This window comes from Morus notabilis, unplaced genomic scaffold (assembly GCF_000414095.1).
Source record: "Morus notabilis unplaced genomic scaffold, ASM41409v2 Scaffold15, whole genome shotgun sequence".
In the NCBI taxonomy this organism is placed as follows: Eukaryota; Viridiplantae; Streptophyta; class Magnoliopsida; order Rosales; family Moraceae; genus Morus; species Morus notabilis.
The window spans coordinates 368,420-389,996 of record NW_010367234.1 but is presented as its reverse complement, the minus strand read 5'-3'; the positions used below and the strand labels follow the sequence as shown (position 1 = coordinate 389,996).

Sequence of the window (21,577 nt, the reverse complement as noted above, 5' to 3'; positions counted from 1 at the left end):
GAAAGGATTTCAGTAGATTGAACAAGAGGATAAAAAATGATTCTAAAAATCTCCCTGCATATTTAGGATAAGACTCAAGTAAATACAGCTTTTAAGCCAAATGTAAACACGAGCAAATGCGTGGTTTTACTGCCAATTTCAAGCCTTCATTTTTGAAACATCAATGATGCGATCAGTTGGTGATGCCATGTCTGGTTATACTGCAAGGAAGTAGTAATATTCAAGCTGTGGTTAGATCTTGCTGGTTTTTTTTACAATAAGGTTCCAACTTCTTTTTCATTCTGTTTTTGTCCAGCGCTGAGGATGCGGATTCTGGGGAGGTACCGGTGGCTTTTGTGGTTAGGAAACACGGAAGCTCGCTTTCTCAGGAAGCTGTTATGGACTATGTTGCTAGACAGGTTTTGTTTTGTTTTCTGCTTTGAATTTTTGTTTCTACAATTGTTTACTTTCCTTACTTTCACTCTTTTATCATTGGTATATTTATACATCAGTATGCTAGTTGTGCCGCATCAGTTTTGGCAATTTTGAGCCATTATATAGTCCCCATTTATGTATGTTGGCAGGTTGCACCATACAAGAAGATCAGGAAGGTGGTATTTACACATTCGATACCAAAATCTGCTGCCGGAAAGATCCTCCGGAGAGAACTCCAGAAGTCTTTGAATTCTAAACTCTAAGACCATTTCCGACGCACATTCGGCCGACGTCTGGAGTGCAAGTCCGAGGGCATATGCCTTCAAGGAGTCAAGTGTGAAGCCAAAGATATTCATCCTACCAATTGTATACTTGTCATTTTATCCTGAAAAGATATTAAGTTTGGTCAAGGGGTGATATTCTATGATTGAAGTGATTCTTCTTTACCGTATCTTTTAGGTTTGTCCAAAAAGGCATATCTTTGTATTGCATTTAATTGGCAAACGCATACATTCTCTCGAAGAACATACGATTCTGATTTGATTAAAGAACTCTCCAAAATACTCTTGAAAATGAAAAAAAAAAAAAAAAAAAAAATTCTAAAAATATCCAAAAATTAGAAAAAAACGTTTGTTTTCATTTGTTTTTTTCTCACATGGTATTGCAGCCATTTTCATAGTCATAACTGACGGTAAAAGAAAGTATACATTGGCCTATTAAATGCAATATGATGACATATTTTTGTGTAATTTTTGAATAAGACTAAATACAGGGTAATAATAATAAAAAAAACCTTTTGAATTAAAAAAGAAATTTGAAAAAAGAGAGAAAAAGAATTCGAATATGGGAAGGGAAGCTTCGTAAGTCAAGTCATGGAACACACGCAAACTGTCACCATCACACATTCATAATTTCGTTACTTATTTTCTCCGCCACTAAACTCCAACAGAACAAACCAACAATTTAAGTGCTAAAAAATTTCCTCACGTTCACAAATTGACAATAACAACAACTACAACTATAAGAGAAAGAATCCAATCCTCTCTGATAACAAACGCTGTTTTATGTCCATACAAATATTATACTACATTTAGACCCCACAAAAAGCATTGAAAAAGAAAAGAAAAAAGAAAAATGGATTCTCTCTCAATCACTTGCTCACAGTTGTTAATCCCATGGCGTCCTCCGTAGCAATTATTCACTGCTCCAGACTTTTCCCAAATGGTGTCCCTTCAGCTTCAAGTCTGGGCACAAAGTCCCTTCCAAAATCCTCGCCCGTTGCTTTCAATGGGGTTCGGTCGTCACTTAAAAAACGCCATGAATTCCCGAATAGATCGGATGGGGCTGCTCGGTCTCTCCGATTCAGTTCCGGGTTTTCGCAAATGGGTTCTCGAGAAATTTCCTCGAGAAGTGAGATTTCAGTCCAATCGAGCACTTCAGATAGCAGTGGCAGTGCCACTTCCACGGTGTCTCAAAACGTGAGTAATCCTTTTGTTCTGCCTTTGAAGTTGTTTATTCTGTTTTGGCATAGTTGTTTCGGTGATGAATTTAAGATGGGTTCTTTAATATCGCTCCACCGATGTTTTTTGCTTTTAGCATATTCTGGCTAGGTTTTGAGAAGATTAGACTTGTATGAATCCTAGTTTAGAAGAGTTATATGAATTTTAAGAGGTGTAAGATCATGTTGTACTCTTTCTCTGTGTACTGAAAATCTCCGGCAGCAATATCAATATGGACGTAGCCATTATCAATCGTTTTTTTTTACCTTAATTTTTGCTAACAAAGATGTCCACCTCTCATTTCGCTCCTTGTTCGTGAAAACAAAAAACAAAATTGATTCCAAAAGCCCCCCTTTTTCTTTTTTTTTTCTTTTTTTTTTTCAGGTTTTTGGGATACTGCATTTGATTGTGTCACTTGGGACTATACTTGCAGTGGACAAGTTCTTGAAGAAGGCATTTGCGGCGGCTGCAATTAAGTTCCCAAGTGCACTTTTTGGGATGTTCTGTATTTTCTCTGTTCTTGTGATTCTTGATTCCACTGTCCCAGCAGCAGCAAAACGCGTCATGGATTTTTTTGAGCCAGCGCTTTTGTTTATCCAGAGATGGCTGCCATTATATTATGTTCCATCTTTGGTTGTTTTGCCACTTTCTGTCAAAGATATTCCAGCGGCTTCCGGCATCAAAATTTGCTACATCACAGGTAACTTAATCAGCCGGGTTCTGGTTTTTTTTCTTGATTAAACTACTTTTATCAAAGAGTGTCAATACTTTTATTGCCGCTAATTGTGTACTTTTAGGATGATTATATTTTATTAGAGAAGCAAGTCTCAGTGTTAAACCATCTTGCAACAGTTGTCACAGATTTTGTAAGTATGATAAACATTAATTTTTAAGTTGTGAATTTGCAAGGTATACTACCTCAAATATAGATCTCTTTTTAATATCTACAAATATACAGTTCATGCTAGCTCATCAAAGAATTTAGGGGGAAAAAAAAAAAAAAGAAAAAAACAAAGAAGACTCATTTTTTCACAATTTGATGCCTTTTTTTTTGTTTTTTTATCATTATCAATCACATGTTAATCTTTATCGCCTTGCTGCAGTTGGAGGATGGCTGGCTACACTTTGCATTGCGGGATTTACAGCAATAGCTGTAAGAAAACTGGTAAAAACAGAAATGGTTGATGCTGAACCTATGGCAAAACCCTCTCCCTTTTCGGCTTTGGAAATATGGTCATGGAGTGGGATTTTGGTCATATCATTTGTTTCTGCATTACTATACCCTACAGTGCTCGGAACAGGTGCTCGAACATGCCTTCCATTCCTTCTTGCTTCCACCGTGCTAGGCTACATGGTTGGTTCTGGGTAAATTACCAGTTTTTTCTCTTTGGCATTACAACTTCTTTCAATAACGATTTTCCTTTGTAAATAATATAATCATTTCCTTTTTATTCAAGTTAATCAAGATTTCAGATTTTTCTTTCTTTCTTTGTCTCACTTACATTTTGATTCCTATTTTCAGGTTACCATCAGGTATAAAGAAGGTGTTTCATCCAATTATATGCTGTGCATTATCTGCTGACCTCACAGCATTGGCTTTCGGGTACCTTTCACGATCTGGACTCAATTCTGTTCTAGGTATGGCACGCTCTAGTTTCCACTGTTATCATTCTATGTTTGCTTACCAACATAAGTGTAGTTCAAAGTATAAAAATTTCTGGTCCTACTACTTGGACAACCATAAGCTAGCTTTTGGATTCTTCATTTCTCTTTCTATAGCAGTCTGTTTTAGTATATTGGCACTCTCTAATGTACTACATAGAAGGGAAAGCTTGAGACACCACCAATCAACAAAACGGAACGCATAATTAGGAAGATTGGGAGAAGAATTAATATTTACCCTCAAAAAGTTTACTTGTTATGGATACGGCAATTGAAAGTATCTCATATTCTTTTAGTCTATATTGTGAGTAGGAAACGAAATGATGGTGCAAGTCTTTGCACATAGGAGTACCATGCGCATGCCTATAAAGAGATAACGGAAGAGACCGTTCTCTCATCCACAACTTGCATAACTTTTACTTTTGAATACACAGGATACTACCTAACAAAGGCTTCATCTAATCCTGGAGCTGGAGATGTGCTGATGGGATTTTTGGGTTCTGTAATTCTCTCGTTTGCCTTCTCCATGTTTAAGCAGAGAAAGGTACTTAACCATAACTCCTACTGGATGAACAAAGTCCCACAAAGCAATTACGGTTACAGTATTTTACTTTCGTGTCAGTGTCTTAAGCTGTGCCAAGTCCAGGGGATTTGATGGATTTTTACAAGGATAATTCTTTCATCATATAAAAACCAACTATTTAGCGTAAACTGTGCAATTGTTATGCAAACTTTCTATTTCCTTTTACATGGTATCCAAAATAAGTCACTCAGGAATCTAGCAATAGTAGAGAATAGGCAACAAGAGATCTCAAAATAAGTCACCCGTCTCAAAATTTTTTATTTTTTATTTTTTTGTGTTCTTGAAAACAATAAATAAGTAATGAGAAAAAAGTTCTTTCCTCAACATAACTTGTGTAGATTAGCTAAACCATAAAATTTTAGACCTTTCATGTCTACTCTAGTTCTGAACTATTTTATTTTCCATTTTTAGTAGCTAGGCATGTTCTTGTAGTAAAGAATCTTTCAATCCTCCATTCCTACATTTTTTCTTTTTAAAATCCAAAGAACGAAAGATTGGCATCGACAATGTGGTAATCCAAAATCACTGCTTGGACATCAGGACAGGTTGTTTATCACTGAAGAAATGTAGGCACTTTTTTTTTTTTTTTTTTTAAATTTTACTAAAAGATACGAGCACTTAGATAAGTATAATTATTGGTTTTCACCTTTCACTCTTGCAGTAATAATTTGTTGATATTATGCAATTAATGAGCATGTAATTTACCCAAGTTAATAACTCCTATGTCTATTTATTTTGCGTTAACCACTTTAAAAATCCTCTAAATTTATTTTGGAAATCATTATTCTCATAAACGGTTATTGCTGTTGAACACATTTTCAGCTGATTAAGAGGCATGCAGCTGAGATCTTCACGTCCGTCATTGTTTCGACGATATTCTCGTTTCGCTCTTGTTGGGCGTCTGGTTGGGTTAGAACCAAGCTTGACTGTGTCAATTCTACCCAGATGTATAACTGTGGCGTTGGCTCTGAGCATTGTTTCTTTATTTGAAGGTACGACAGACAAATTTTTACATTTACCACAATTGCAGATAAGCAAAACTTATCATGACAATCATGTGACCAGCGTCGGATCCTCATAGTGCTAAATTTTGTTTTGGTAGCTCTTTATTTATTTATTTATGGTCATTATTGTTCTAAATTTTGTTAGTCTTGATCTATGTCTACTCATTTTCGTTTCATTCACTTGAATCCCTTAAGTCTTCTGACACTGCTATATATATCCTTGAGCCACCTTGAAAACTCCACCTTTGAACTAGTATCTTTAGATTTAGCTCTATTCATCTCACTATCTATGAAAATTCTTAATGCAGGTACCAATTCATCGCTTACAGCGGCGGTAGTCGTAGTAACTGGTCTTGTTGGAGCAAATTTTGTGCAAGCGACCCTAGATAAGCTACGGTTTCGTGATCCTATCGCTCGAGGAATAGCAACTGCTTCTAGGTATACATCTTTTTCAAGTTAATACAAATTCCACCTTTGAAAACCTTTTATAGCTTCGTTTTCCCTTGCTTGATGATGTACACACATAAGACTTTCCATAATATATGCACACATATACATATGCATATACATAGACAAATACATGTATGCATGTGCGCGCGCACACTTCTAGCTCGCTTTCAACTAGAGTTGGTTAGTTACAGGTTCAGACTATTGCATTATTCTAATGACTACAGGAAAACTATGCTATACGGCTTACTTGCTTTTCTGCTCATGTCAATTATGGAGTAATGCTTGCTTCTTACTTGCTTTTCTGCTCATGTCAATTATGGATTAATGCTTGCTTCTTCTTCTTCTTCTTCTTCTTGTTATTCATTTAATTGTTGCAGTGCTCATGGGTTGGGGACAGCTGCCTTGTCAGCGAAGGAACCCGAGGCTCTCCCATTCTGCGCAATTGCGTATGCGCTGAATGGTATTTTTGGCTCTGTGCTCTGCTCAATTCCAGCAATTAGGCAAAGTTTGCTTGCCGTGGTTGGGTAAACGGCACTTCCAAATTTTGGTAATGGCTCAAAATTTAAGTTCTCAATGAGATGTTTAGGCTTAACGTGAAGGGGGAAAGGTGACCATAACATTTAGAACTAGCTTGTTTATTGTGTACATAATCCGTCGAACAACTTTAATGTGAGAAGCATTCAAATATTCCAGAGATGCCCTCACTTCAGTGCTTTGTTCCTTTGCGTCATTATGAATTACATTTTTTGTTTTGCTATATTTTATCCTGTTGGTGAAATAAGGAATGATTTATCCGAATAAGGGTCTATTTAATAAAGCTCCGCGGAAGCTATTTTTGGTCCAAAACTTACTTTTAAAAAGCATTTGGATGATGGAAGACATGTAGCTCTACAAAAGAGATTCGAGTTAAAAGCACAAAATATGACTAAAAAAAAAACTCTTCTTAATAGATTTTAAAATTTGTATTAGAGTTTCAATAAGACATATTAGAAAATCATAACATTTACTTCTCTTCTTTTACTGACTAAAAGCAAAAACAAAAATTCTCTTAAATAGACCCCAATAAGAACAACAAAAACTTGTAGTAACATTTTTACAAAACTAAAGTAAATAGCAAACTTTTAAAATATTCGCAAGTTTTTAAAAATGATTTATGTTGTAAATTTGCTATTTACTCCACATATTTATAAGACCTGCTATTTAGTTCAATTATTCATTGTAGAATTCTCTTTACTTCTTTCTCCCATTTTTTTTTAATGTTTTCTTGCATTGTTATCCCATGAATTTATCGCACAGTTACAATTTATCCCCTGAATCTTTAATTTCGGAAATTTACACTTCAGTTTACAAACGTGTAACAAACAACTCATTGATAACAATGTTAATTTTTTTATGGGATATTGAACGAGACTTGCACAGTACTTGTTAATTAATGGCACGAATAGTCATTTTTGTCTCTATTAATCCAAATTTATTGGGGCCAAAATCTTTAATTAAGCTTTATTGAAATTTAAAATATTTTGAATTAATTTTGTTTTAAATATAAATTTGGATCACATTAATATTAATAGTAACAATAATAATAACAACAGCATTTGATACTCTTGATTAATAGCTCATATACAAATCACATGTCAATTTCTATCAAAAAATTGATACAGTTATCAATTAGGGGTGGTTTCCTACACATTATAAATTTTAAGGGCAAATTACCAAAACAAAAAGTTCAAGGGGGTGAATTGCAGCATGTGATAAGTTTAGAGGGCACCAGTGCAATTCAAGGGGGTAAATTGCAGCATGTTAAAAGGAATCTACTTTTAAAGGTGTCTGGAAACAAGGATATATAGGGCTTTCCTCTAAAAAAATCGTTTTTGGTCAACATAGGTGGGTTTTTGTATAAGGGCATATTTGATATTTTATGTCCTAAAAAAGAGATTTAGGGTATTAAAAAATATTTTTTTAAAAGGTTAGGATACCAATTTAAAATTATTAAAAACATAAAGTACTAAAAGATAATTACGTTATAACACATGGTACCAATATAAAATTTTCTCACGTTTTTATTTGCTTACCACTAGAGGCCAGAGAGAAAGGAGATGAGAAGATTGATTGTTGAAATAACTTAATTTTTTACCCCCGTATTTTAAGTTAACAATTACTTTTCATCTCACAATAGAAATACGGAGAAATGAGACAAATATTCTTAGAGGACACGAGTTTAGATTTTTACCTCTAACTCTGTTAAAATAATAAAAATGCTAGTTATGTTGAGTACATTTTCGTGTTTCTTACGCATTACAAATTCTATTTCATAATGATATTATCATTCATTATGTTATGATAATGCATATTCATTTGTACATTATTGTGTTTCTTCATATTTTACTTATAATATTCATTTTGATAATGAAGATTAATTTACCACATTTCTAATCTTCCATATTTTAAGAACTTACCGGAATGATTGCTATTTTGTTGCAAACGATTATATTCATTCATGTATGTAATGATATTATTGTTATTACAGTAATGAAATATCTTTCTTTATGAGTTCATACTTCATGTATTATTATTATTTTAAATTTCTTATAAACTTTATATTCCGTATGTTTTATAATGATATCTCTATTAAAGTAATAAAAATAATTATTCTTAAATACATTTCGTGTTTTTTTATGTTTTACAAGATCTATTTCATAATGATATTATCATTATGTTAATGAAAATGCATATTCTTTTATATATTCTCGTAATTTTGCGTTGTTGCCGTTTATGTAGGACGGTGAAGGGAGGATGGAAGGGCGTAAATTATGTGATGCTTTTGTTATTATTATTATTATTTTTTTTTTTGTGAAACGTTTCCTTTATTTAATAAGGCAACTTCATTAAATGTAATATTCAAGATTTCATTTGACTTTTATATTCAAAATAAAATTATGATTTATTTTGAAAACTTTCCTATTTTGATGTTTCATTATTTTTTTCCTTTTTCAGGATATAAGCGTTTTTGTATGTATGCTAGTGGATAGTTTTGTGAATAAATATATAGATAGACATTTTTAGATTCATAATGCCCCAAGTAGTACATTTATGTAAATGGCCCGATGAATAATTACCTTTTTAAAATATAGACAGGGTTTCTAGAGAGAGAGAGAAAATGGGAAAGAAAGAGAACAGTCTAGCCGGCTACCAGAAGCACGTCTTCGATCAACTGACCCCCAAAATACACTCATGCACTCTACGTCGACTGATCTACACGATGGTAGAGTCCGTGTTGGTATTTTTTTCTCTTTTATTAGTCATAAGTTGAATAAAGACGGTCATTATGTGGTGTTTATTTCCCCCACAAACCTCTAAATCTACGTGGATTTTAGTTGTTTTTATTGTTTTTGGTTGTGTTCTCCCACCAAATCCTAACCTTGTGTGGGTTTTGTGTTGGTTTTTATCTTATGTATGCTTTTAGCCAAGTCTCCTGCTTTGACAAGTTTGATATGGAAGAATACCGGCTTTTAGAGATCGATCTTTACAAAAAATTTGTTACAACTCCTTCGGAAGAGCCAATTGTGGAGGTAGAATTAAAGAGCCCAGAAAGTGCTCCAAATTATGTTCATCAGACCTTAGATCCTCATATTAGGACGCCAATAGATCTACCGATTTTAATTTGACATATCAAGTTTTTTGTATTGAGTTTTCTGTAAGCTTCATGTTTTGTTGATTAATAAAATATTTTTTTTTCTTTAAAAAAAAGTCTTCAATGAAATTACAATATCTAAAACCAATAAGATAAATTTTTTTTTTGGGTGAAAAACTTACGCTAAATTCAAAATAATCCTATGAGGTAAACACGATCCTAATTATCTAAAATTAAATATAAACGATAAAACATATCCTAATGAATAAATAATTATAAAAAATTATATTCAAATTGAATCTTATTGGTCCGCATCACACGGTCTGCATATAAGATAAGGGAACCTGTCCTTGCAACAGTTGAGAGACAGGCTGCCTGGGTCTACTTGTGTTGGTAAAATTTACAATCTGCAGACAAACCTTCATTGCTTTGATCTGCAGACAAACCTCAGAAAAAAGCTAGTTAAGCCCTAACATTTTCTTCACGTCCAATAATTTAGAAAATAAAGTTGCGGCAACTAAATGCTTTTAGGGAATAAAAGCATACAGCTTCAACTTTGTCGATTACTCAAATGTTTATCCCTTGCGCTAATACAAATTAGTATGTGCCTTTATTGTTTATCACCGCGATTCTCTCTTTCTTGGTCGTTTCCATAACAGCTATCCTTGCTTTCTTATGTGAACTTCAGTGTAATGAGAAAGTCATGACTCGCAACATCTGATAGACATCCTCCTACCAGTCACCAACATTTGCATGTCCATGTTGGAGAATTTGAGTGTAAAGGGTGAAAAGAATGCAAAAAAATAAAAAAGAGTTTGACCGTATAGAATTTGTTAATGAGTTTTAATAGCAAAGTACTCCCAAGATATAACAAACCTCTGAACACAATATCTAGCAATAATATTGAGTTCCAGAACATTCAATACAGTTTATAAATTTTCTGGAGAATTAATAAAGACAAATGTACAATTTCATGAATGAATGCATTTTCTTTAAACATTACAACCATTCACATAAAGGTACATTTTCAATGTAAATGTATCTTTTCATGGATTAATACACTTATTACAATAGTTATATTCATTGCTAATTGGTGTTCAAATATGTATGAAAACATATCATCAATGGATATAATGGTTCGAAACGTTTCAAATAACATAAACTCATGAAAACACTGTTTTTCTGCAGAATTTTCACTGCAGCGGGTGTTTTACCGTTGCAGCGCGGAAATAGACCCGAGAGGCCTGCACAAGGGCATTGCAGCACGAAGGTTTCCACTGCAGCGCAAATATTTCAGCTGCAACCAAAATATTTCGGTTGCAGCCAGTTTGGCCAAACCAAACTGCACAGTTTTGTGCAGTTTGTCCGCTGCAGCGTTTATAAACCCGTTGCAGCGCTTTTGAAGTCCCTTTAACACGAGTTTTTCATATTTTAACACTAACAACTTGTGATCTTGATCAAGACATATTACAATCTCTCTAACAATCCCCCACTATATTGTAATATTTATTCATAATTAACAACGATAAATAAACACATACATGAAGGTATCTTTCGATTTTAACCTTCAATTAGTGACTATACTTCAAAGTATTTACAAGACAACAGTGTGCTTTGCATTAAACTTTGTCTCTTAAGCAAATATCGGAAATATATCACATATGTGTTATCTCAGACTTAAAAATTTGTTCTAATCGTTTAGCACTATTCCGGCCTTATGCTCTATCTTGGATTCATGAACATTTACAAGACTAAATCACAGTCTTGTTAGGAACGACACCATTCATTATGTTCACTTAGGTGAAGTTTCGAATTATATCTCTAGCTACTATAAGACTCGAATTTTATTAAGAGTATAAACTCAACCTCAACCACGTAGCTATGTTACACCGACATCTTGGAAGTGACTAATTAAATTTCGGTGCTAAGTCGGTCACATAACAATGACTTATTATTACCCATTTAACTATAGAATAGTGGTATAACTACTACATAATTGGGTTACTATCATCGGTGACTCTTTCAAAGAAAGGTTTTAACCTCATTCTACTAGATGTTTCTTTGACTAAGTCTATTGAAAGACCTTTCGTCAAGAATCTGCTAGGTTCTTGTTTATCCTAACATAAACAATATTGATAATACCATCGGTTATCAATTGTTTCACACATTCATGTCTTAAGCTAATGTCTAGATTTCTCATTATAAACTTTGTTATAAGCTCTAGACAAAATACTTCACCATCGCAGCACAAAGAAATAGATGGCATTAGTTGTGGCCACAACTAAATATCAAATAATAGATTTCTCAGTTATTCCGTTTCTTTGTCCGCAGTTGCAAGTGCTATAAACTCACTCTCCATCGTAGAATGAGTTATGCACGTTTGTTTCCTAGAAGCCCAAGAGACGGCTCCTGCCGCAATTGTGAAAATCCAACCGGATGTGGATTTGTTATCACTTGCACTTGTTATCCAACTTGCATCCGAGTATCCTTCAAGTACTGTCGGATAGTCATTATATGACAATCAAATTAATGGTTCTTTTAAGATAACCAAGTACTCTACCAATTGCATTTCAATGTTCAATACACGGATTACTCGTGAACCTAGACATTTTGCATACCGCAAATGCTATGTCGGGTCTTGTACAATGCATGGCGTACATCAAGCTACCAATCGCACTAGCATATTCAAGCTGTGTCACCGCTCGGCCTGCATTATCTAGTAATTTAATACTAAAATCATATGGAGTATTCGCTTCTTTAAACTTCAAATGATTGAATTTAAGAAGCACATTCTCAATATAATGAGATTGACACAACGAGTAACTTCTACTATGTTTTCTCACTTTTACACCTAAAATAATATCTACATCACCAAGATCTTTCATCTTAAATTGTGAAGTTAGATACTTCTTGATATCATTTACCCCTTGCATGTTTGTTCCAAAGATAAACAAGTCATCAACATATAAATATATAATCACACAAAAATTATTTATAAATTTAAAGTATATGCATTTATCCGCATTATTATGCTTAAAATCATTAGATAAAATGACATTATCAAATTTATCATGCCACTATTTTGGTGCTTGCTTTAAACCATAAAGCGACTTGACTAACTTGCAAACATTCTTCTCATTTCCAGGCAATACGAACTCTTCGGGTTGTTCCATACAGATTTCCTCATCAAGATCACCATTTAGAAAGGCCACCAAAACATTCAATACAGTCTGTAAATTTTCTGGAGAATTAATAAAAACAGATGTGTCATTTCATGAATGAATACATCATCTTTAAACATTATAACCATTCATATAAAGGTACATTTTCAATATAAATGTATATTTTCATGGATTAATACACCTATTATAATAGTTATATCTATTACTAATTGGTGTTTTAGATATGTATGAAAACATATCACCAATGGATATAATAGTTCGAAACGTTTCAGATCACATAAACTCATGAAAACACTGTTTTTCTACAGAATTTCCACTGCAACGGGTGTTTTACCTTTGCAGCGCGCAAAGAGACCCGAGAGGCCTACACAAGGGCACTACAGCGTGAAATTTTCCGCTGCAGCGCAAACATTTCCACTGCAGCGTAAATATTTCGCTGCAGCCAAAATATTTCGGTTGCAGCCAGTTTGGTCGAACCAAACTGCACAGTTTTGTGCAGTTTGTCCACTGCAACGTTTATAAACTTGCTGCAGCACTTTTGAAGTCCCTTTAACATGAGTTTTTCATGTTTTTAACACTCAAACAACTTGTGATCTTGATCAAGATATATTACAATCTCTCTAACCGTCCATGTCCTGTCTGAGTTGTTGAATCTAGAGATGATGCAAAAGGAAAAGTAAAAAAAATAAAAAAGGTGCACGTAAAATTATATGAGAATTAGCTTCTAAAGGTAGTAATAAAAAAGCTCAGCTAGCCCAACATCGAATTAAAAAACTGGATTCACAATATAAGGTTATAAATGTCAAAATAATTTTTGTCTTAATTCCTAAATCAATGATACATGCCTCCAAATCCAAATGCATATGTGTTAGCAGATAAGATCTTTTTTAGAGAGTTTGAATAAGTTAAATAATCTTTTATTTAGTTTATTATTTCCGATTATAGGGATTAGGAGTTATCAGTTAGTATTTAAATTCAAATAGGAGTAGATTAGCTAGTAGCAATCTTTCTGCCGTAAATCTAGGAGAAGATAATAGACTCGGTATTCAAACCATAGTCTATTTAAGTGTACTTTCATTCAATTAATAAAATAAGGCAGTTTATTTAACCTGCGTTCAATATGTATAGTTTTTTATATTTTTAGATTCCAAAATGTCACAAGAATGATACATGATCTTTTTACCAAGAGAAAGCTGTATATGTGAAAATAAGCTTGACCATACTTTATGTCAGAAAGCATAAACTTAGGGAAAAGGTGAAATTAGAAACAATCGTATCAAATAACGCCGTTGAGGTTGTTGGTTGGTAAAGAATGGGGTATGGAGTTCTGAGACTAGTCTTCATTGCCAACATCTTCAACGAAATTTTCCTTAAATAGTCGGACTGGAACAAAATCAATGAGAAAACAACACAAAACAAGTTATAAACACAAATCTTTCCCGAAAATGTGCAAGTAGACAAACAGCATTAAATGTGTGTGGGAATGAAGCAATCCCGTACATATCATCTGAAAAAGGGGAAAGACGAGGGGGACACATTAATATGGAAGTACCTGGCTTGTGGCGGCAGTGTAAATCTTCTCCTCAAACCTTTCGGCTATTTTCTTGAGTTCATGCAATCCCTCTTGACGAGAGAAAGAGAGATGTTTCTTTAATGTATCCGTTCTTCACATTTACCAAATCATTACGTTAGTGAAGTTGGTAAGTTGTGAGTTTTCTTTAAAAGCAAAAAAACAAAATTAACACGTGCTCTTTATCAAACAGTCACGACTCACGAGTCAATTCACACGTAATTAAACCGTAAAAATAATTAACCTTTCAGTGACAGAAGTATTAAAGTTGTAATTTATCAAAGCTCTAGGTCTAATTTTGTGCTATTTTGAGTTGTAGGTGGCAAAGTGAGAGGCCAAATTTGGAATTAACTTTTTAATATATAAACCCTAAGAAGAAACTCAAACTTAGGGTCAGTTTAGGGTTGTTGTACTTTTAAAATAATTGCTGTGCTTTTAATAGAAACACTACTTTTACTTAAAGCAAAAATAGAAGCAAAAGTAGAATCTAAAAGCTACACATATTAAATAATTTAAAAAGTTCATTGATTTATGTACAAAGGTATACTTTTTATCAAACACTATAGTTGCATCGTTTATTCTGCAATACGATGAGCAACCACTAATAAAAGGTAGTTTTCTAATTCCACTGCTTTATATCTATTACTTCTAATTTCTTGAGGTTTTATAACCCCACACTACTAAGCTAGTGAATCATGAAACTAATAAATCTTATCCGACAGAATCTAAATATGTTCTATTTGAATATTATATGTATGTATGTATGTATGTATGTGTGTATGGATATTCAGAAGACACATACATCTTATTGACGATTCTTAGTCGTGAATCTGATTGTATTCGAGCTCTCCAATCGATGGCGTCCATGGCGGGTTCTCCACCTTGCATTGGCCCCCAATTACCGTTGTTCATCAAAAACCCAATCATCGTAACACACTATTAAAAAAAAAAAAAAACAGATGAATTTACAGCCATTGTTTTTGTTTTTAGAAACGAAATATTTCTCAGTAAAAGAACGATATTCTGAGAAGACGAAATATGCTTCACAAACATGAAGATAATATAGCATCAGCCAAGCTAATTCCAATAATAATCTCAAAACTTTCGCATCATAAACAGCCAAAGAGAAAAAAAATAATAAAAAATAACAGAACAAGAAAGAAAGAAAGAATTTCCAACAAGAATAATCCATGAAAAGTTTTCTACAAACTTAAAAATTCAAAACCAAATTCCGTAAGAACAAAAAGATGATTTATCCGTTAATTCTAGTCCCTAAACCCATGGATTTGTTAAATTGAAAAAAAAAAAAAAAAAAAAACTTAATCGGAAATCCTGATCTAGGCAATCAGAAGTTGAAAAACTCAATGTCTGGAAAAACTTTTAGGCCTTAAGATAGATACATACGTTTGTGGTTGTAGAGGCGGCTCAGATATCGGAGAGGCTGGAAACGGTGGAGATGGTATTCTTCCGACGGAGCTTTGGCCTTCGGATCAGAACTGACATATTGAAGAAGGCAACGAGGAATAAGATATATTGGCTTAGTTCATTGGATTTAAAAACAAGTGCTTTGGCTGTGCTCAAAGAAAAAGCAGTTGTTTCTTGAAACAGCTGAGTATTTGATAAATTATAATTATAGTAATTATGTTGATTTTAAAATTAGTAAATAGCGTTTAATAAATTTTGAGGTAGAATTACTGTGAGTATATAAAATGACTAAAATAAACATAATATGAAATTTAAATATATATAATTGTTTTTAGTATTTAAAAATAATTGTTTAACTTAAAAAAAAAAACATAATGTTATGATTTTAAATTTTTTAACAATAAATTTATGATAATTAATTCTCTTTTTTTTCATTTCTTCATTCACAATATAATTATAACTAAAAATAACATAATGATAAATTATCAATCTTGTTAACGCAACCAAATATTATAATTATCAATTTTGGTGGAGTTCTCTCAAAAATCTGCAAGAAACTTCGATGTTATTACTCTTAGTTCTGCTCTTTCTGCTTATTGCCCCTCTATGAAAGGCTTCTAAGTATGTTATGCTATGAACAAAGATTGGTTAATACTAATTAAGCCAATGCCTTTCATTCATTTTGATTACAAAAATGAGCTGATAATTGTTTTTCACTTTTGCAGAGTATCTCCTATGGGTATGATATTCATTCCATGCTACAAAAGTTTGACCTTTCTCCCTTACTACAATCCACAATTTGAAAATGCCTCTTAATTAACACTAACTTGGTTTTGCAGGTTACAGCCATAAGCCTGAAGAATTTTCCTCCATTGATGACATATCTAATGGGGTTAAGGTCTTAGCACTTTCCCTTGTCAAGTTGTCAATCCAATGAAGCACCCCCTGTAATTAAACTAGAAACAGACCTTTTGTAGGCAGTCTGAATAAAATCCTTTCTGTGTGAATAATTTAAATAAAGTCATTTTCTTTCTCATTGGCATTGAAACAAAATTGGAAAACATATTTGCAGTCTCATTCTGTGCGTATTCTTGTGCTTATTTGCTGTTCAAAATTGAATTTCAGTGAACATGAGAGAGAGAGAGAGAGGTGAAAAGAACTTGGTATTTATTTATGTACTATCGTGGCAACTAAAAATGGCAGAAACAGACTTCAGAAACTTTGATCCCAGAATGTCTACTCCGATCAGAACAGAAATGGCAGCACTAAGAAGGACATTTGTTCTATCAGAATGTCTACTCTAGTCTAATTCACTTGACTATACTACTAATAGCATCTCCAATTCGCATTCAAATTTTACAAGGAAACAGAAAATCAGAAACTTTTTGATCCCAGAATTATAACTCCTGTTGGTTTCTGCTAAAAATCTGAAGCTAGTAAATCAGCATTCTTCTTAGTTTGATGTTGCAGTAACAGCCGAGCTCTCCTTCAGCTTATCAGCTTGCCCAAGCAGAGTCTCAATCTACAAGAATCAAAGGCGAGAAAAATCAGAAAAGTTTCAATTTTATAGCAAAACAAATGAAAAGGGAATTTCCAATTTATAATATTAAAGTTCACAAAATAGCAATCTGAGCCTTCATAATCATCCGGCCTTTCTTTTCGTCCTTGGATTTAGCAACAGTGGATGTGCTTATGTCTGTCGCATTTCCCAAACGACAACAACCATATTACATTAGACAGGAGGAAAATAAATGTTTAAATGATGCAAATAAGTAAGAAGTATTCGACTACTTACTCTTTTGAATTGCCAGTCCATTGCGTTTTAGAATCTCAGAAATCATGACAACAGTTGGAATAGCTGTATGAAATAAGTGAAGAACTCAACCAGTTAATTATCTTACTTTTACAAACTTTGTCAATTCTCTCAAATCGTTTTCCTTCCGTTCCAATCTTTTTTCTACTCAGTTATATTATGTAACTAATATGGTCAGATTTAACTTGTTCACTTTTAAAGAACTTAAAGAAATTGAAAATCCAGGAGTTAAAAAAAGAAGAAAAACATATCAATGTGCGACAAGAAAAAGAAGAGTCAAGAAATGAGTTCAACATCATAGTAATGCTTCATGTACTTCTGTAACAAAGATAGATTACATTTGTTAATATAGAATATATGAAGAAAACCAATCAATCAAACAAGAATAAAAGCCCATTTCTATTTTTTCTCATATATATATAAAAGAAGAATCTACAACCAACAGATCTAATATATCAAATTCCCATCAGAGAAAGAACTAAATTCACCCATGAACTAAATTTACAGAAGTTATCATTACAAGTTAATTACAACCCAGAACGATCAAACAAGACTATAATATTGAATGCATGAGAAAGTGGTTATTATATTACAGAAGAAACAACAGAAAAGAAATATGCATTACAGTCCTGAAAAGCTAAAAAGAATCACAGTCAACAGATCGTATGTTTTGCAGAAATACGATTATAATAATGAACTAAGGCTCTTGATGGTTCAAGAAAATCGAAACTTCAAAAAGGAAAATTAAAAAGAGAAACTCAACCAAACGAAAAAGAAACTCGAAGAACTTCTTAACGTGCTCGGAATCGAAGCAAAAACAGAAAATTAAACCAAAAATCCTAATAAATCCCCGAGACTTTTCTAAAAAATTAAGTAAGATTCAAGATTGTGAGCTCCAACCAGATTCGGTCTCAGCCAGCGATGAACAGAGATTTTGGGGACTCCGTCGCCGACAATCGCAGGAGATAAACGGAGAGAGAGAGTCCGAGAGAGAAGAAAGATAAACGGAGGGAGAGAGCTTTGGCTGAGAGAGCGAAGGCTGAGGCTGAGAGAGGCCGAGGCAAGAGAGCACGAGAGGAGGCTGAGAGGTTGAGAGTTTCAGGTGCGGCTGAGGCAGAGAGCACGAAGAGAGTTTCAGAATGATAAGTTTTCAGGGTTATTTTGAGAATAACCAAAATTTCATTAATGAAACCCTTCAGATTCCGCACAATCTGAAATCAGAAGCAACTCGCTGCTTCTGATTTCAGCTAAAAAATAACTTTTAGATTCCTTCAAAATCTGTATTTATGTGTTTACCAAACACTTTTTTAACTTCCGCTAAAAAAAAAAAAGTGATTTTAGCTTCCTAAAAGCTCTACTAAATGGAGCCATTATTAAAGTTACTTTTAAATTTGAAATTTGACCCCAAAAAATAGGACTTATCTTACTTTGGCCCCTGTAATTTAAATTGATGGGAAATTGATCTCAAATTTATTAAAAGTTATAATTTTGATACTTTTCTGTTAAGGAAAATTTTTTAACGGTTTAAACTTGTGTGGACCACGAACTTATTTGTTAAAGACAATGTAGGAGCTAGGTGATGGCTTGCGGGGGTTGCGAGCAAAAGACAATAAGGATTTGTTCTATTGGCTATGAGTAAGAATTTGCACCCAAGAGGCTCTCACACACCGGGACAGCGCAAATCACTGGACCGATGGATTGTGGGGGCCCAATGTGTGCTAATTGCTAATCATTAAAACGAAAAATGAATTTAATAATTAATTTTTAACCTATTAATAAATTATAGTTAATTATTAATCAAAGAATACTTACGTATTGATTATGCAATTGGTTAATAATTAAATAATTAGTAATAAGAAATTAAATAACAATTATTCAAAAATAAAATAAATAAATAATCAAAACGACCAAAATATGTGAACAATAACGTGAGAAGTCTATTTGTAACACCTTAAAAAATTAATTGAGATTAATTAAGATAATTGAGATTATTAGTGTGCTTAATCTTGATTATTAATTAATAAATGTTTCTGACACGTGTGAGTTTAAATAGTTCCAAGGTATTTAAATTATTCTCAGTAATTTATTTTAACCCAGAAGTGTGTATGGGCGCATTTCTGGACTGCTCTTTTAAAATACTGAAACTTGTCCATTTTTTTTTTTCTTTTTCTTTTTCTTTTCTTATTTTCCTTCTCTTTCCCGTGCATCTCTCTCTCTCTCACTTCCCTCACTCTCTCTCTCTCACTCTCCCGTGCTCTCTCCCACTCTCTCTTTCTCCCATTTTTGTCCCAAATCAAACGGATCTTGAACCAAGGAAAGATTTAAAGAAGTTTTCAACGTCAAGAGAAGGATTCGAGGTAAGATTACTGAAAGAACCTCTCTTGAATCTCAAGTTTTTAAATTTCAAAACTTATTTTTGGTTCAAACCGGATTTTGATGGTTTTTGAGTAAAACTATAGTAGAAATTGGATATCTTGGGTTCTTTGGACTTGTTTTAGGACCTAGAACCCATATCTAGTGGTTTCCCTTTAAAATATTTCAATTTGGGACTAGATTTGTAGGTTTTTGGACTGATTTCCGTGAGCTTCTCTCGCGCAGCTGATTCCACCGGTCAACCTGTGCGGTCGACCGGATCACATGGAAACCGGTCGACCTATGCGGTCGACCGGATTGCAGGTTGACCGGTCGACCGGTGTGCACACTACCGGTCGACCGGTAGTGTTGCACTGCTCTGTCACTGGTCGACCGGTGCACACGGGTTTGACCCTGTTTGGCTTGAAAATGTTGTTTTGACCCCTGTTTTCGCGGAGAACCCAAATTAGCTTCATTTGGGGACTTGAGATAAATGGATTAGCATTTTTAATCCTTGATTTGGGATTGAAAACCCTTGGAATGATAATTTGAAACATGAAAATGGATTAGGGCACACTAATTGAAAATCTTGGTACATTAGTGAGATCTGGATTGCTTTAGGAATGAGAATTGATCCTAAAGTGTTGTCTTGCATCAGTGATCGCTGAGGATTCTGACTGAAGGGGCTTGAGGAAGCGGAAGCCAGAAAAGGCAACGCTAGTCCCAAGTTTGATTGTGCGAGGTAGGATTTCTATCCCTTTTCCTTGTGAGCCTGTTTTTAAAAGAAGATTTGGCATTGAAAATGTTTTAAAGAAAGGGATTGGTTTGTGAAAGAAAAACGCTTTGAAAACCATGGCTTGATTAGTCATGGAACCTCATGGCTTGCCCAGTCATGGGGCCCGCGGCTTGAGTAGTTTGTGAGATCATGTTAACGATTTCAGAATGTTAATGAATGATTTCTTAATAAAGAGATCTTGTGAACCGGTAATAGAGTCTATTGTTGTAAGCCTAAATAGGATGCGAAGAGTGCATCCTCGGGGGCAGAACGCGAAATTCGGTCTGGGTAAGGGAGGTAATTAGTTAGGTAATTAATTTGTACTAATTACTTGCTGAAGCCTGTAAAACAGTTATTTTCAGTTATATTTCCTTTGAGAAAAAAGATGTGAGGTTCCGGCTGTTCTGTCGGGACTGAATGTCTAATTTTATTTACTTATTCATTCATTTATTTACTCGCTCATTTATTTATTCATTTATTTTAAGTCATTTGAAATTATATCCTACTGGGCCTTTCGCTCACGTTTTATGTTTCAAATGTATTAAACCCCTCCCAGAAGACTCTAAGAGCGGTGCACAGTAGCTGGATATTTGCTACAGAGCAGCTGAGTTGTGCTGCTGTTGGAATCAAGTGAGGATTGTGGCCATCCTCTGGAATAAAATGTAAGGAATTTGAGAAATTCTGTAAACTTATGTAATATTTAGATTAACTAGACTGTGGTTGATGTCTGTTGTAATGATTATTTACATGAACATGTATGTACGATACTGTATGTCTTGTGGGGTGGAGCCTTGTGTGTCAGAGGCTCCGGGATTCTGTAATTTATTTATATTTTAATTTAGTCGAGTGGGGCTCGTTTGGGAATCTACTTTATTAATCCCTAATTGAGCTCCACGTCACCCACCCTATTTGGTGGGCGTGACAAGAGTGGTATCAGAGACCTAGGTTAAGAAACCCCAGGATTGTACATACATGTGTGACATATGTGATCCACTGAATAGTCTAGTTTTATTTCAGTTAAAGGAAATGGCGCCTCGCCGTAGGCCAGCAAATCAACTGGCACAACAGAATCAGGGATTTTCTGGATGTCATGTATGCTGCCTTTCAAGGCATGGCCACAAGAGCTCAAAACGAGCGGCCGGTTGAGGATAGGAAGCAAGAGTACTTCTGAGAATTTAGGCGTGCGCCTATCCCCTCGTTTAATAGTGATGGAGGAC

The 21,577-nt window shown here is 34.0% G+C and overlaps 3 protein-coding genes and 1 long non-coding RNA gene across 5 annotated transcripts in view; 2 read left to right on the top strand and 2 right to left on the bottom strand.

Moving 5' to 3' along the window:
- Nucleotides 1-884, top strand: part of LOC21405618 (4-coumarate--CoA ligase-like 6) — a 3,928-nt gene extending 3,044 nt beyond the window's left edge. The window contains exons 5-6 of the mRNA XM_010112109.2: nucleotides 296-398; nucleotides 564-884. Coding sequence (XP_010110411.1) covers nucleotides 296-398; nucleotides 564-677 — 217 coding nt within the window. The 3' untranslated portion in view covers nucleotides 678-884. The remainder of the gene's footprint in view (nucleotides 1-295; nucleotides 399-563) is intronic.
- A 538-nt stretch (nucleotides 885-1,422) lies between these two features.
- LOC21405617 (plastidal glycolate/glycerate translocator 1, chloroplastic) lies at nucleotides 1,423-6,436 on the top strand. The gene is given in 9 exon segments (XM_024174801.1): nucleotides 1,423-1,892; nucleotides 2,298-2,613; nucleotides 3,017-3,278; nucleotides 3,436-3,551; nucleotides 4,010-4,119; nucleotides 4,981-5,042; nucleotides 5,044-5,150; nucleotides 5,471-5,600; nucleotides 5,990-6,436. Coding segments are annotated over 9 exon segments (1,557 nt in total). The 5' UTR covers nucleotides 1,423-1,589; the 3' UTR covers nucleotides 6,141-6,436.
- A 5,973-nt stretch (nucleotides 6,437-12,409) lies between these two features.
- On the bottom strand, nucleotides 12,410-15,502 carry LOC112094283 (mediator of RNA polymerase II transcription subunit 15a). 2 transcript variants are annotated; one of them, XM_024174825.1, is made up of 4 exons: nucleotides 15,400-15,502; nucleotides 14,798-14,931; nucleotides 13,978-14,089; nucleotides 12,410-12,484 (listed from the first exon to the last, which is right to left on the bottom strand). In XM_024174825.1, the coding sequence occupies exons 2-4, from the start codon at nucleotides 14,920-14,922 to the stop codon at nucleotides 12,464-12,466; spliced, it is 258 nt and encodes an 85-aa protein (XP_024030593.1). In that variant the 5' UTR covers nucleotides 14,923-14,931; nucleotides 15,400-15,502; the 3' UTR covers nucleotides 12,410-12,463. The 2 variants fall into 2 exon arrangements, with proteins under 2 accessions (XP_024030593.1, XP_024030592.1); XM_024174824.1 differs by lacking the exon at nucleotides 12,410-12,484 and adding an exon at nucleotides 13,508-13,808.
- A 1,104-nt stretch (nucleotides 15,503-16,606) lies between these two features.
- Nucleotides 16,607-18,246, bottom strand: LOC112094284. The gene is made up of 3 exons (XR_002903457.1): nucleotides 18,134-18,246; nucleotides 17,216-17,278; nucleotides 16,607-16,942 (listed from the first exon to the last, which is right to left on the bottom strand). It is a non-coding gene; the product is annotated as an uncharacterized LOC112094284 (long non-coding RNA).
- Nucleotides 18,247-21,577: the final 3,331 nt, after the last annotated feature.